The following is a 16,770-nucleotide window of genomic DNA, read 5'->3' on the forward strand; positions in this document are numbered from 1 at the left end:
CAGGTCTCTGGCTGGTGGGTCTCATCCACAAATTCAGAGTCTAACTGATCACCGTATTTGGAGTTTGGAAGGAATTTTCCCCTAGGTTGGATTCGCAGAGACCCTGGGGTGTTTTGCCTTCCTCTGCACTGTAGGGCATGGGTCACTTGCTGGTTTGAACTAGAATAGTGGCGTCTCTGATTTGAAGTCTTTAAATCAAGTTTTGAGGACTTGAATAACTCAGCAAGAGGTTAGGGGCCTATTACAGGAGTGAGTGGATGAGGTCCTATGGCAGGGATCAGCAACCTTTGGCACGCGGCTCGCCAGGCTAAGCACCCTGGCAGGCCGGGCCAGTTTGTTTACCTGGCATGTCCACAGGTTCGGCTGATCGCGGCTCCTACTGGCCGTGGTGTGCCGCTCTAGGCCAATGGGGGCTGCGGGAAGTGGTGCGTGCCGAGGGATGTGCTGGCCGCCGCTTCCCGCAGCCCCCATTGGCCTGGAGCGGTGAACCACAGCCAGTGAGAGCCGTGATCAGCCGAACCTGCGGACACGGCAGGTAAACAAACTGGCCCAGCCCGCCAGGGGGCTTACTCTAGCAGGCTACATGCCAAAGGTTGCCGATCCCTGTTCTAAGGTCTGCGATGTGCAGGAAGTTAGACTAGATGATCATGATGCTTCCTGTGGGCCTTAGTCTGAGATGAAAAGAATATGCCATGATGTATCAGCCATCAAAATGTATAAAATAAACCTCCAAGTTCCTTCATAACTTTCTGTGCATATTTTTGGACTTATATCTTGGCATAGCTAATTATATGTTGCAGAGCTCCATACCAAAGTGCTTGGGTGAAACTGAGGAAAGTACTAAGATACCAAAGACAAAAATTATTGTAACTTAAAGGAATGTCCTGTACTTCCTTTGTACTATTCTATGCAGGGCTGTAGGCAAATAACACATTTCCTAGGATGTTATCAAACATAGACTAAGTGGTTGTAAGTCAAGAAATATTGGGAGAATCTAAATCATATCACTCACTTCTCAAAAAGAGAGAAATATTGCAGGACTTGTTTTTATGATCTTTTAGTCATTGTAAATACTTTCTCCTGAGTGTTAACTTTATTTTTCTCCAGGTGTCTGTGATCAGAGTTTTGGAATACATGTAGCAGAGCTTGCTGCTTTTCCAAAGCATGTAATAGAGAGTGCAAAAGAGAAGGCTCTGGAACTAGAGGAGTTCCAAACTATTGGAAAACCCGAGGAATCTGAAGGAGAACCAGCAGCTAAGAGACGCTACAGAGAAAAAGAGGTTTGTTAACATAGGCCGAACAAAACCCATGTCAGCTAGTCAGACTGATTGATAACCATTATTCACTGAAACAAGTTATACACAAACAATACATTATTTTGAATAAAAAGATGGTGACTGGCAAAAGCCTTTCATCCTTTCTGTGAACAAACAGGTTGCAGAATTGTATTTTGCTACATTTAGCCACTGTTTAAATGGGCCAGAAAAATGTCAGACTCTGAGAATGTCAACTTCTCTAGTGTTGTCAGTTTAGAGCTCCCCTCCAGGGAGATGCACATGAACCCTTTAGAAAGTAGTGGGTGGAGTTGCATGCATGTCTTCATGCTGAGCTGAACAATACAGACTGAAGGCATATATGGGACCATGGCTCCAACTATCTGTTTTTTTTTCTTTCTCCAATGGGCTGAAGGCCAGAATTGGTTGGGGTTTTTTTTTTGTTTGTTTTTTTGGGGGGGGAGGGGGGCAGGGTGCCTTTGGTTGTAATTTAGTTTATATGTAAAAAAATAGCTCTCGCATTTGTTAGGTTTGTAGTTTGCATGGCTCTGCAGTTGACCCGTCTTTGTCCTGTTATGTGAGGGTTCATCTGCACTAATTTCTTCAACCTCAAACAGGCCTGTTCAGTATAGTTGATGCCAGTAAAAAGTTAGGTTCATATTGTTTTCTAAGTATTAAGAGAATGCAGAATCGTTCAGTGCTACGTTTGGCTGATGCGGCAACTCATGGTGTTAGATGCCATCAGGTGGTCAAGGGACATCTACATGAACACATCACCAGACATTGGCAATACTGGGAGGGATGGAGCTGGAGTTCCGATGAGAAGTGCAGTCGGGAAAGTAACTGAAATACTTCCTTCATGGATTGTATTTTCTAAATAGACAACCTACCCTAAATTCTCTGTTACTGAGGGACAATCTTCACTCATATATTTTGCTTTCCACAATGAAAACTCTCTACAACTTTTCATGAGTGAGATACCCCAGTATTCGGATTCTAATATCTAAAGAGTATTAAAATTATATCACCTAAATTTGGGTTATTTTTGATTATTCATTATATATGTATCTTACCTTATCTATATGTATCTTATGACTTTTAAAAAAACCTTTGTATTTGTGGATAATCTAAGCACTATACCCAGATGTACAGACACTAAATTTTTTTAACATTTAAAAAAAGATTAGCATACTAGGTGTGTGTTATGCAAAATGAAAGTCATTCTTCTTCAAGTGCTTGCTCATGTCCATTCCATTGTAGGTATATGTGCTCATCACATGCACTGGTGCCAGAAGGTTTTCCCTCAGTGGTATCTGTAGGGGACCAGCTTTGGCACCCTCTGGAGTGGTGCGCGTATGCGCTGGTATAAGGGGCGCCGCCGCCCCCCAACCCATCCCCTTCAGTTCCTTCTTACCGCCAGTGACGGTGCTGGAACATCATAGAATCATAGAATATCAGGGATGAAAGGAACCTCATAAGGTCATCTAGTCCAATCCCCTGCTCAAAGCAGGATCAATCCTCAACTAAATCATCCCAGTCAGGACTTTGTCAAGCCAGGCCTTAAAAACCTCCAAGGAAGGAGATTCCATCACCTCCCTAGATAACCCATTCCAGTGCTTCATCGCCCTCTGCTGGACTTCCCAATTTTTCCACATCCCTCTTGTAGTGTGGGACCCAAAACTGGACAAACTACTCCAGATGAGGCCTCACCAATGCCGAAAAGAGTGGAATGATCACATCCCTTGATCTGCTGGCAATGCTCCTACTTATACAGCCCAAAATGCCATTAGCCTTCTTGGCAACAAGGGCACACTGTTGACTCACATCCAGCTTCTCATTCACTGTAACCCCTAGGTCCTTTTCTGCAGAACTGCTGCAGAACTCGGTCCCTAGTCTGTAGCAGTGCGTGGGATTCTTCCGTCCTAAGTGCAGGACTCTGCACTTGTCCTTGTTGAACCTCATCAGGTTTCTTTTGGCCCAATCCTCTAATTTGTCTAGGTCCCTCTGTATCCAATCTCTACTCTCCAGCGTATCTACCACTCCTCCCAGTTTAGTGTCATCTGCAAACTTGCTGAGGGTGCAGTCCACACCATCCTCCAGATCATTAATGAAGATATTGAACAAAACTGGCCCCAAGACTGACCCTTGGGGCACTCCGCTTGATACCGCCTGCCAACTAGACTTGGAACCATTGATCACTACCCATTGAGCTCGATGATCTAGCCAGCTTTCTATCCACCTTATAGTCCATTCATCCAGCCCATACTTCTTTAATTTGCTGGCAAGAATACTGTGGGAGACCGTATCAAAAGCCTTGCTAAAGGCAAGGACTAAGACATCCACTGCTTTCCCCTCATCCACAGAGTCAGTTACCTCATCATAGAAGGAAATTAGGTTAGTCAGGCACGACTTGCCCTTGGTGAATCCATGCTGACTCTTCCTGATCACTTTCCTCTCCTCTAAGTGCTTCAGAATTGATTCCTTGAGGACCTGCTCCATGATTTTCCAGGGGCTGAGGTGAGGCTGACTGGCCTGTAGTTCCCCGGATCCTCCTCCTTCCCTTTTTTTAAAGATGGGCACTACATTAGCCTTTTTCCAGTCATCCGGGACCTCCCCCGATCGCCGTGAGTTTTCAAAGATAATGGCCAATGGCTTTTGCCTCAGCAAGTTTTTGACTATTCCAGTGTGCTTTCTAGTATTTTTGCTGTATATAGTTGTTGAGAGTAGTTTACAGTGTGGTTCTTATTAGTTCCCTTAATGTAAGTATAGAAAAAGTTAGTTAGTCCCCTATGGGACTTAACCCAGGGATGGGGCATGCCTTAGTCCCTGGGCTTCAAGCATTGCGAGTGCTGTAAAAAACCTATGTCCATCAGCAATCCCCACCAAAGCTGTCTGAAGTGCTTGGTGGAAACCTACATAAGTGACAAGTGTCGCATTTGTAAAGATTTTAAGCCGCGCACCAAAAAGGAGAGGGACATTCGGCTTCAAGCATTCCTTATGGAGCGGGCCCTCGCACCAGCCTCCGAGATGGCCAAATCCGACTCCGTTCCAAGCACCTCCACGTCGGTGTGGAGCAACCCACCGTCCCCAACCTCTGACTGGTGGTGATCCCCATCACCAGTACCTGCTAAGAGGCAGAAGAAACACACCGGGAGAGGGCAGTCTCCTATGTCCCGTAAAGGGAAGGAGAAAGCTAGAGCCGAGCAAAGACCCACATGGGGCAGCTCATCCTCTCCGGAGCACAGCCAAGCTCCAGAATCACCAACTGATCTGTCAAGCCCCCTCTGGCAGAGGAACCCAGCACCTGGCAGTGCTATCCTTTCAGGCTGCTTAAGGACATATTGTCCCTTCTGGTGCTGCCAACACCTGCGAGAGAAGTTGCCTGCTTGAGAGGCAAGCCCCTGTGGCCCTTACGATCCCCATCTCCGCAGCACCACTCCCCGGCACCATCACAGGTGGCATTCCGCCAGCAGTCTCCAGAACTGCACTGTCGTCCCTCTGACACGAGCTGGCTGGCCTGCCGGAGCTCCCGGCACTGCTCCAGGCACCACTCTCTGGAATCCCAGTGTCGATCACCGGCTATCTGGCGCAGACCTCCCGAGGCGTGCTGCCAGTCTCCAGAGGCCCAGCACAGGTCTCCTGAGCATCCGCGTCGCTCTCCAGACTCTTAGCACTGATCCCCTAAGTCTCGATGCCGGTCCCCAGAGTCACGATACTGGTCTCTAGATCGATGGTACAGGTTCCTGGAGTCAAGACAAAGGTCTTCACGTTCCCAGTCACCGCAGCCCTGGCGTCGATCCCCAGGCTATCATCCCCGATCTGCCGAGAGCCATCACCAGAGGCACAACACCAAGCTCTAACATCCTGGCACCAGTCCCTAAGGGAAGAGCACTGGGATAGCCAGCATGGTAAGGGCAAGGAGGTGGCAGTGGTCCCCAAGACTAGTCTCTTCCTCCTCAGACTCGGAAGGCAAGGAGGTCGCAGTGCCCTCAGGCCATCACCCACCAGTGGCATCAGGATTTCCTCCTGGACTGCCAGCAAGCATGTTGTCTCAGGGCCAGTAGCCAGCTCCGTGGCAGTTCTGAAACCCATGGGGGTTCCCTCAGATATCGGAGCACGTGCAGCAGTTGGTCTCAGGGACATCTGAGAAGCAATCGGCGACAGTCTCCCGTCCACCCCCAGACTCAGAAGAGGAGTTGGATGCCTGAGGGCAGCTATCCTCGACTGAGGCTCCCCCAGCAGGGGAAATGGAGTTGGTTGACTCACCTGTGCCCACCTCCTCATTCTCTTCATCTCATGAGGCAGTGGCGGGGCCCTCCCATGCAGTTCCCCAGTATGGCATCAAAGCTCACCAGGAGCTACTTAAGAGTGGCAGCGAATCTGAGGCTGGAGGCCCAGGAATTGTCGGAACCCTCCGACACCCTATTTGACATATTGAGCATGGCAGCCCCTTCTAATTTGGCCCTGCCCATCCCCAAGGGGGTGGTAAAGTTAATCAAGGCTTTGTGGCAAACTCCCTCCTCCCTGCCCCCCATCTCCAAGCATGCGGAGAGGAAATATTATGTCCCAGTTAAAGACTTCTAATACCTTTACAACCCCCCCCCCTCGAGCTCTTTGGTCATATCCAGTGCCAATGAGCATGATGGTTCAATCCCTAAGAACAACGATGCACAGAGGCTCGATTTGTTTGTCAGAAAAATTTATTCGACTGCCAGCCTCCAATTGCAAGTGGCCAACCGCCAAGCCCTGCTTGGAAGATATGATTATAACATTTGGCAATCCATGGCCAAGTTTGTGGACTCGTTGCCAGAGGGCTGTAAGCAGGAGACCCTGGCCTTTCTCGAGGAGGGCAAGACAGTGGTGAGGGCTGCCCTCCAAGCAGCCTCAGACGTAGCAGACTCCGCAGCCAGGACCATGGTTTTGGCCGTGTCCATGAGAAGGGCATCTTGGCTACAGTTATCCGGGCTCTTGGTGGAGGTTCAGCAGTCAATCCAGGACCTTCCCTTCGATGGCCTGGCGCTGTTCTCGGACCAAACAGATAAATTGCATGGTCTAAAAGATTTCAGGGCTACATTGTGCTCCCTGGGTCTTTGCGCGCCTGCACCTGCAAGGAAGTGATTCAAACCACAGCAGATCCAGAGATTCGGGAGCCAGTCCAGGTTGGAGCCCTACCGCAAGAAGGTATGAGTGCCACCAGGGCCAACTGCCAACCTCCTCTGATCAGTTGGGCTCTACTACTGGGTAGCAAGCAGGCCTTTTGAGGGTGTGCCCCAGGGCGACTTGAAGATCAAGAGGGACTAGGTATAAGTCATTATGATCGCCCCGGCTTGGCCTTGCCAGCATTGGTTCGGCATGCTCATGGACTTAGCAGTAGTAGCCCTGTGGACTCTTCCCAACTGCCCAGGACCTGCTCTTTCAGGATTCCAGACGGTTATTGCACCCAAACCTTGCCTCTCCCCACCTCACAGCATGGATGCTGTGTGGCTAAATCTTGAGGAACAAGCCTGCTCTAGTCAGATCTGGCAGGTTCTTTTGGAAAGCAGAAAAGCCTCCACCAGAGCAATTTACCTGACAAAGCGGAAGTGCTTCTCCTCCTGGGTGTCGGAGCAGAATATCTCTCCGGTCCAGTCATCTCTACAATCCATCCTGAATTACGTGCTTCACTTAAAGCACCAGGGCCTCACCTTTTCATCGATCAAGGTGCACTTGGCACACTGGCCTTCCACCTTCACGTCCAGGGTAGATTAGTATTCTCACACGAAATGATGATCAGATTCTTGAAAGACTTTCCCCACCTGTCTGGGATCCAGTTCCCCAATGGGATCTCAACCTGGTCCTCTCCAGGCTCACTGGCCCTCCCTTCGAGCCTCTGGCTTCTTGCTCTCTTTCACACCTGTCATGGAAGGTCGCATTCCTTATAGCTGTTAGCGAGGTGAGTCTCTGAGATTAAAGCTCTTATATCAGAGCCCCCATATACAGGATTCTGCAAGATACAACTGCGTCCCCATCCAGCCTTCCTGCCAAAGGTTGTGTCACAATTCCATGTTAACCAGGATATCTTCCGCCCGGTATTCTGTCCAAAGCCTCACACATCAAACGAGGAGAGGCGTCTGCACACCCTAGATGTCAGGCGTGTCCAGGCTTTCTACGTGGAGTGCACCAAGTCCTTCCGCAGATCTGCTCAACTCTTCATTGTGCTGACTTACAGGATGAAGGGCCTCCTGGTGTCTTCTCAGAGGATTTCATCCTGAATCACTACCTGCATCCATACTTGCTATGAGATAGCACAGGCTGTGTCTCCACTGATAGTGATGGCTCATTCAACTAGAGTTCAGGCGTCGTAGGCCGCTTTCCTGGTCCATTTCCCTACTCAGGACATCTGCAGAGCTGCGACACGGTCGTCAGTGCACACCTTTACGGCACACTATGCCATTACCCAGTAGGCCAGAGACGACGCTGGCTTTGGCAGAGCTGTGTTGCAATCGACACATCCATGAACTCCTACCCGCCTCTGGAGGTACTGCTTGGGAGTCCCCTTCAATGGTATGGAGATGAGCAAGCACTCAAAGGAGAAAAAATGGCTACTCACCTTTCGTAACTGTTCTTTGTGATGTGTTGCTCGTGTCCATTCCAATACCCACCCTCCTTCCCCTCTGTTGGAGTTCGGCAATAAGAAACTGAAGGGGGTGGGGGTGGTGGCAGTGGCGCCCCTTATACAGGAGCATACACATGCAACTCCAGAGGGTGCCAGAGCTGGTCCCCTGCAGATACCACTGAGGGAAAAGCTTCCAGCACTGGTACATGTGGGGAGCGCACACACCTACAACGGGATGGACATGAGCAACACATCTTGAAGAACAACAGTTAGGAAAAGTGAGTAACCCTTTTTTTCCTGGGGAGGTTTGTAGCCTATACCCATTTAGACTCTTGTTCTTTGAGTAAACTTACTATTGTTGATGAGAGCATTACGGGTTAATCTGCTCAAAGTCAAAGACTTAGCTATTTGGACTCTGGAACTTCAGTGTTTTATAGATGTTCTGAAGCAGTCTTTAGGTTCAAAGACCGTAAGAGGATTTGGTCTGAGATTTTACCTCTTCCTCAGCAGACGAAGAAAAGTCATGAGTGTTCCCTCTTGGCCTTACGCAGACTCTGGGCGGAGGTTGAGGTGGTGCAGATCTGAGAGCAATCTCAGTTGTCAAGGGAAGCCGATTCAGACACTGCCATGGTTCCAGTGGTCTGTTGCCTTTCTCAGCACCAATTGATCATTTGGTACTAGATGCTGGCATGGATCATGGAAATAAGCTGCCAATTAAAATTGTTCTCCTCACTCGTTGTTCTTCCTTTTTTCCCTCCAATAGGCTTAAGCAAGGTTTCATTCCCCAGTATACCGCCTAGTAATAGGCAACAGGAGGCTTTCTTATAACAGTCTCTAGTTGGCTTCTCTGCCATTCTGTGAGTCCTTGTGCCAATAATGATCCCATGTTGCCTTTTCACCAAGGGTGCCAGTAATAGATCCACCGTATCCTAGTTGCATTGGTGCATGTAAATCTATTTGCAGGTCTCCTAGGTTTGTGACATATGGAGATGAATCTGAGGAAACCATCTCTTCTCAGACATTCTTAATGAATCAGTCTGTGCGTAGATGAGTTATGACCTTAATGATGTCATAGTATATGAAATCCTTGGCACTTATGCCACCATATCCAAAACAGCTTCCACAGTTTAAGAAATAACTTTGTTACAGAGACATGCGAGGAGACTACCTGGTGCTCTGTCATGGAGTTACACAGTATTCCTTTCTCAACTTGTAGCAGGTCTCATGTACAATTGGGAAAGTAGTTCTGCAATCAGTCCCACTTCCTGTGTGTGGGTAGGGGAGAGGTTTACTTGCTGCTTTCACAGGAAATGGGCATATATGCTAACAATGCTCAGACAAAAATTCATTATCAGTAGCCAATGTTCCCTCTAATTTTTTATGTCAATGTGCGGAATGAATTTTATGTGCACCAATATGGAGGTGATGTGTGACACATCACCTTCATATTGGTGCACATAACAAAATTCATGTGGTGGGGATGGGGGTGAGGGGTTCGGAGTGTGGGAGGGGGCTCAAGGTGGGGAAGAGGGTTGGGGTGTGGGGGAATGAGGGCTCTGGCTGGTGGTGTAGGCTCTGAGGTGGAACTGGGGATGAAGGGTTTGGGGTGTGGGAGGGGGCTCAGAACTGGGTGCAGGGGGTGAGTGCTCCATCTAGGGGTGAAGACTCTGGGGTGGTGCCTGGGATGAGAGGTTTGGGGTGCAGGCTGCCCCGACGCTGCAGTGAGGAGACAGGACCCCCCCAGCCCTCTCTCACCGCAGCTGGGCTGAGGGAGGGGCTCCTCTCCCCAGCAGCTCTGGCAGGCCTGGGCCGGGTTGGGAGAGGGGCTCCTCTCCCCCAGCTGTGGCAAGTCCGGGGCAGGTGTGTGCTGGGGCTAGTGGGGAGGGGCTTATTAGGCAGCTTAGAGGGAACTTAGCCATTAGCTGTAGTTCTTCAAGTACACTTAGTCCAAATCCACATTCCTTCCTATAAATCTTTTTATAAATCCTAATAAATGCATCATCTTGTTGAGGAGTCCTGAGTAAGTGGAAGGACCTGAGGGATGATTGGGGCAACAGTCCCTTACAATAGTGTACTCCCGAGTCTGAATGTTCCGCCCTGTGGTCATGGCCCAGTAGAGGATTCCAGTGGGATTTCCAGAGTACATACATATCTCAAGAGTATGGAATCTATGCAGTCTACTCAACTTAGGTTACTTTTTACCAGTAATTGTTCTTTTGTTGCATCTTAATCAAGGTCAGGGTAAAATACTCTGCAAAATTGTTTCTCATGTCTGAGTTCAAACTGTGTCATCTCTTAATCTGATGTAAATTAAATTGCTATAACCTACTGTAGCAAACCTCTCAAGTAGGGGGAAATGTTTCTTTCTTAGGTGTTTTAAAAATACTCTTAAGGTTATACCATACAGTGTCACTTCAGAAAGAGAGACAGTAGTACTGCATAGTTTCAGATGTTTTGCCTGTCTTAACTTACCAGATGCATTAACATCACTTCTAGAGGCAGACACATGCTAATATATCTGCAAGTCCTTTAGATTGATGAAGATTCCTCACTGGATGTGCCTTGCATAAGCACCTCATGCTAGGAAATCACAATTACGGGAGCCATGGGATTAAGCAGGTTATTGCACTGGAGTTGCACAGAGGCTTATGCAAAATCTTGTACTCTTGACATATTGTGTTACCAACACAGGGATTTTGAATCTAATCAACGATTTGTTTGGTGCTCTTAATATTTGGTTTTATTGCACACCACTTCAATTTTAAAGTTCTGCTCATTGGTTTCTTTAAAGGCAAATGCATACAGCTTTTCTATTTTCACCTGTTCCCCTTGGTGACTGCCAGTCTCTGGTTGCTTGGTAACAACTTGTCCTTTCCTTGTTTTTAAAAACATGTTTCTATTTGCAGTTTAGCTTCACAATAGCTGTATAGGTGTTCCAACTGTTGTCGATCAAATATATTGGAATACTCTTTATGTTCACCTAATGCACAGCTCTAGAGCTAAACTATGGACTGGGATTTAAATATGAAACACACACAATAGATCCAGCCTTTCAAACTAGCAGGTTTTTAAATCTACAGATCTTTACATGGACAGTTACTAACTTAACAATTTTTGTTTGTCAACAAACGATTTCTACCCTTAAATCAGAAGGTGAAAGCACTCTTATTGCTCTACTACTAATTGCTCTAGTAAATTGCTCTACTTCAGGGGTAGGCAACCTATGGCACACGTGCCAAAGGCAGCATGCAAGCTGATTTTCAGTGGCACTCACACTGCCCGGGTCCTGGACACCGGTCCAGGGGGCTCTGCATTTTAATTTAATTTTAAATGAAGCTTCTTAAACATTTTAAAAACCTTATTTACTTTACATACAACAATAGTTTAGTTATATATTATAGACTTATAGAAAGAGATCTTATAAAAACGTTAAAATGTATTACTGGCACGCAAAACCTTAAATCGGAGTGAATAAATGAAGACTCGGCACACCACTTCTGAAAGGTTGCTGACCTCTGCTCTACTTATTGCTCTACTAAATCCTTTGCTTAATGAAATTCTGTTCTTGATGCTTCCTTGGTGGGATTGGGGAGAGAATGATCTTAAAGGTTAAATACACTTTCATTTTTCTTTCAGGAAGGTGAAAAAATAATTCAGGAATTCCTTTGCAAAGTGAAAGCATTGCCCTTGAGAGACATGTCAGAGGAGGACATTAGAACCAAACTGAAACAATTGAAAGCTGAAGTGCTGGCAAAGAACAACGGTTTTGTGAATGAAATTGTTTCCCGAACAAAAGTTACTCCATGAAAAAAGCTAAAATGACACTGCTTGAATTGTTTTAAGTCACAAGAGCTATCATTTTCTTGTCTTGTAGGTTTTATGCTTTGTGATGTTTTGTACTCATTACTGAAGCAACACTTTCTCTTGACTTGTAATTACTTTTTAAAATGAGTACCTATTGTACCTGCGTAATAGTTTAGTTACTGATATTTTCAATAAAATCATTTCTCTAATATCAGGGAAGTGTGAATAAAAGAAAGCCATAGTTTTTCCAGAAAGTCAAACTACATAGAACTTTTACCATGCTGTGTTAATTATGAAAACTGTCAGTCCTAACACAAAATCTACCGCTGCCCTCTACTGCAGTTACTTTTCATTGTCATCACTGATGCTGCATTCGCTGGTCCAAAAGAATACCCGGGATAATTGTAGTTTTAACAGGGCTGGATTAGTGATGTCTCTTAGAAAAACATTTGATAAGGAATCTTAGCTAATGATTAGACATTTCACTGGTTCTGACTATACTCTCTTTAAATGCAAGGGATTGTTTGCTTGCTTGAGCCAGACATAGTACAGACTAGTGCACTTTCCATTCCAGTGCTAGCCCTTCATTGTACAGAGACTGCCAGTTGTGTGGTGGGTTGTAATGTGAACAAACAGGAACTAGGATGATGCCACCAATTAACTTTCTTTTGTGAGTTAAATAAGATTCATGTAGCCGAACTCTCCAGAAGGGAGAAAGCTAATTCATTTTACCTGATCTACTTAACATGCTTCCTGGGGGGGCCCTGTCTTATGTATGCAATGATTTGAATTGAAAGAGGACACAACTGTCCTGTGCATGTGCTATTACTGCGTCTCACATACTGTGTAGCAGCTAATGTGCAGTAATCTCCCTCTGTTGGCAAGCCCTGAAGCACATCAAGGTACAAGTTTGCCTGCAGCACTTGCCTAACTCTCAACACCTTGCTTGTTAGCTATATGTTGCTTTATATCTAAAACTGGCAGTGTGAAAAGCTTTTTTTTTTTTTATAAAGTGGTGTGTCTGGCTTTGGGATTATAAGAGCATACATATGCTGAAGGTGACCAGACATGACTCTTTGATATATGCTCTAGCAGAGATTAAACCAGAATGTGTGTTAAGAATGTTGATAGCAGCGTGCTGTTGAGAAACTAATAGTGTGTGTGTCTGATCTATACACTTATTGGAGTAGAGTACATATAATTTTATTACTAGAATGTTTGTTTCTAAAAGGGTTATCATACTAAACTTGAAAAGTTGATCATTTTTACTTTAAGTAGAAGTTGGAAAAGAAGCATACTATACCCTAGCAGATGTAGGAAAAGGTTAGTTCGATGTAGAGATTTTATGTACGTTGGATTGTGCCATAATACCTTATATTTGTTTTAAATTAGAATGCAGTATACTTTAAGTATGTTCCTATTAAACATTGTAAGAAAAAATATATTGAAGTATAATACTTGTATACAGTATTAGTGTCTGTAAAGTAACTAGTTTGTCAGTCAGAATAGAATAGTATAAAGCAGTGCAGAGTACTTAGCGGCTCCCGTTGGGCCGGCAGGGCCCCCTCCTTCCCGCCAGAGCAGCGCCCCGCTCCAGGGTATATATATCCCTGCCGACCCGACCCCTCCAGTTCCTTCTTACCGTCCGTGGCGGCGTTGGAACAACTCTGTCTCTCGTCTGAGAGTGTCCCTTAGCAATAGTCATTAGTGTTACTTAGCAGTTATCAGTTAGTTATAGTAGAGTTGAGCCAGTAGTTAGCAGCTCATTAGAGTACTTAAAGTTCCTGCCGTGGTTGTTTGTTCAGCCCCGGCACCGGCCCTGGGCGGCGGGGTATGCCACACGCCCAAGGCTTCAAGGCTTGTGCCACGTGCCGTAGGCCTATGCCATTGAGCGACCCCCACGCCTCGTGTCTCCGTTGCCTGGGGGAAGCTCATCAGAAAGAGCGCTGCAAGATCTGCAAGGCCTTTAAGCCCAGAACTAAAAAAGAGAGGGACTTTCGCCTTAAGCAGCTGCTCATGGAGACGGCGTTACAGCCCTCCACTTCGACGGCACCGTCTGCCTCCGTGCGGAGCGCCCCGGCATCAGTGCGGGAACCGGCACCGGCGGGTCACCCAAAGCCCGCGGCACCGACCCAGCGGGGAAATGCACGACGCCGATCGTCTTCGCCGGCGAAAGCGAAGGGCCAGTCTAAGGCCCGAGGACGCTCCCCGCACAAGAGGCCGGCACCGATAAAGACCTTGAGTGCCCCTAAGGCCGATACGGCCCCAACACAGACCCCGGTAGTGGCTCCGGCGCCGAAAGGCCCGTCAAGCCCCGAGATGGGCGCGTCGAGTGAGGATGAAGGGCTAGAGGAGCTCGTGGAACAGCCCTCCACTCCGGACACGTTTGAGGCAGCTAAGGACCTCATCGCATTGTCCGTCAAGGCCCCGGCACGCGCTGAGGGCGCTCCGCCAATGCTGCCGCGTAGAGGCAAGCCGGCGATGTTGCGCCCATCATGGTCGCCGTCTCGGCACCACTCCAGGAACCGGTCCCGGTCGAGCTCCGCCTCGGTGGACTCCCGGTTGCCCTCGGCACAGGAAGCACTGCAGCAGTCGGGCTTCATCAAGCGGTCGGCACCGACTCAGCAACCAAGCACGAGTCGGCACCGCGAAGCGTCGGCGGTTCGTCACCCAAGGCCGACCAGTCGTAGCCGTTCCCGGTCCCGCGACCACCGGTACCGTTCCAGGTCCAGGTCGGCGAGGCGCTATTCCAGGTCCTGGTCGCGGAGGCGCTACTCCCCAAAACCGGACCGGCACCATCCTACGGCTCCACCGTGGCCTTCCAGGTCACCGTCCGTGGTCTCGGGGACTGACTCAGACCGATACGGCGGGTATGCCCATAGGTCACGGGGCAGCAGAGACTACGGTCAGTCCCAATGGGGCCAACCGAGCCAATGGCCATTCTGGACACCGTGGGCCTACCACCAGCATGGACCCCCATCGAGGGCCTCGAGATCCGGGCCATCCGGGCACCGATCCCGCTCCCCGCGACACCGCCCACCATCGTATAGGGAGGCAACGGTCTCTAGACCGCCGGAGCGGGAAGGAGTGGACTCGGCACCGAGTACGGTGCCGTCCCAATCCCACACTGTGGGTCAGGCCACAGAGGAACAACTGGCTGATGCCGGATTGCTGGACAATGAGGATGGGCAGAAGGCCCCGACCTCTTCCTCCTCGCCAGACGAGGCGGTAGCGGGCACACTGGAGTCCGGCCCTCCCCCGATCGACCATCGGGCACACCAAGACCTGCTTCGCCGGGTAGCCCTAAATCTGGGCTTGCAAGCAGAGGAGACTGTAGAGCAGGACGACCCCATGGTCGATATCCTGAGCCCAGAGGGCCCCTCCAGAGTCGCTCTCCCGATTATACGGACAGTACAGTCCAACTATAAGACGGTGTGGCAAACACCGGCCTCTAGTGCGCCAACGGCAAAAGGCGTAGAGAGGAAATACTTCGCCCCATCTAGAGGGTTTGACTTCCTCTTTCTACACCCGTCCCCCTGTTCGCTGGTGGTCTCGGCGGTCAACGAAAAAGAGCGGCATGGCCAGCAAGCTCCTGCCCCCAAGGGCAAGGAAGCTAAGAGATTGGACTTATTCGGGAGGGAAGTCTATTCATCTGGGGGCCTTCAACTGCGGATCGCCAATCAGCAGGCGATTCTAAACAGGCACAATTTTAACTCGTGGGCATCAGTTGCCAAGTTTAAGGCCTCCCTCCCCCCTGACACGCATCAGGAGTTCACAGCCCTGGTGGATGAGGGAATGGCAGTGGCCAAGACCTCATTGCAGGCCGCACTAGACTCAGCCGACGCGGCGGCTAGAACAATTGCGTCGGGAGTCGTGATGAGGCGTTCGGCGTGGTTACAAGCTTCAGGTCTCCCGCCAGAGGTACAGACCACGCTGCAGGACCTCCCGTTTGAAGGTTCGGGCTTGTTTTCCGACCAGACGGACGCCAGGCTACATAGACTTAAAGACTCACGAGCGACCCTTAAGTCGTTGGGTATGCACACTCCAGTAACGCAGCGTAAGCCCTTTAAACCCCAGCCACCGCAAAGGCAATATCACCCTCGCCCCCGACACGAGCCGTATCGCCGTCGAGGCAGGGATAACAGGCGGAGACGTAACAATACGCCTAACCAGGGCCAGAGTCACGGCCAGGGCAAGCCGCAGCCAGGGAACAAACCAGGCTTTTGAAGCTACGCCCGAGGACATATCCCATACCGGATCCTCCTCTGTTTTTTTCAAAGACCGCCTGTCCCATTTCTACCGGGCATGGTCGCGCATAACATCGGACCGATGGGTCCTGTGCACAGTGAAGGCGGGCTATACCCTTCATTTTTCCTCGCCCCCTCCCTGCCATCCCCCTTCCCCGTCCCTCTTCAGGGACCCTTCTCACGAGCAACTTCACACGCAGGAGGTGCAGACCCTTCTCGCTGCTGGAGCAGTGGAAGAGGTCCCAACAGACCTGAGGGGAAAAGGATTCTACTCCAGATACTTCCTGATCCCCAAGGCAAAAGGAGGCCTCCGTCCTATTTTGGACCTGCGCGAGCTAAACAAGTTTCTGATCAAAGTTCGCTTCCGTATGGTCTCCCTGGGAACTATTATCCCATCCCTGGATCCGGGGGATTGGTATGCTGCCCTCGATATGAAAGATGCCTATTTTCACATTGCAATCAATCCAGCCCGCAGGCGATTCCTGCGCTTCATGGTCGACCAGCGCCACTTCCAATTTACGGTCCTGCCCTTCGGCCTGGCGTCAGCACCACGAGTGTTCACGAAATGCATGTCCGTGGTGGCAGCCTTCCTTCGAAAGAGAAGGATGCGTGTGTTCCCGTACCTGGACGATTGGCTACTCGCGGGCAGGTCGGAGGCCGAGGTCCAATCTCACGTGAAGCTGGCCTTGCAGACGTTCGACAGGCTCGGCCTCCAGGTCAATGTACCCAAGTCCACGTTAGTCCCCACACAGAGGCTGGACTTCATAGGTGCAACCCTGGACTCGGTAACCACGCAAGCGAGCCTACCAGAGGCACGGTTCATGTCAATTCACAAAGCTGTAAGTTCGGT

The 16,770-nt window shown here is 49.1% G+C and overlaps 1 protein-coding gene across 1 annotated transcript in view; it reads left to right on the forward strand.

Annotated features, from left to right (window-relative positions):
• The window catches only part of MSH2 (mutS homolog 2), a 104,415-nt gene extending 92,507 nt beyond the window's left edge, over positions 1-11,908 (forward strand). Inside the window, exons 15-16 of the mRNA XM_005307336.4 lie at positions 1,108-1,280; positions 11,506-11,908. Of these exons, the coding sequence (XP_005307393.2) occupies positions 1,108-1,280; positions 11,506-11,676 (344 nt within the window). The 3' untranslated portion in view covers positions 11,677-11,908. The remainder of the gene's footprint in view (positions 1-1,107; positions 1,281-11,505) is intronic.
• Positions 11,909-16,770: the final 4,862 nt, after the last annotated feature.

The sequence above is a fragment of the Chrysemys picta genome, chromosome 3, assembly GCF_011386835.1.
Source record: "Chrysemys picta bellii isolate R12L10 chromosome 3, ASM1138683v2, whole genome shotgun sequence".
Lineage (NCBI taxonomy): Eukaryota > Metazoa > Chordata > Testudines > Emydidae > Chrysemys > Chrysemys picta.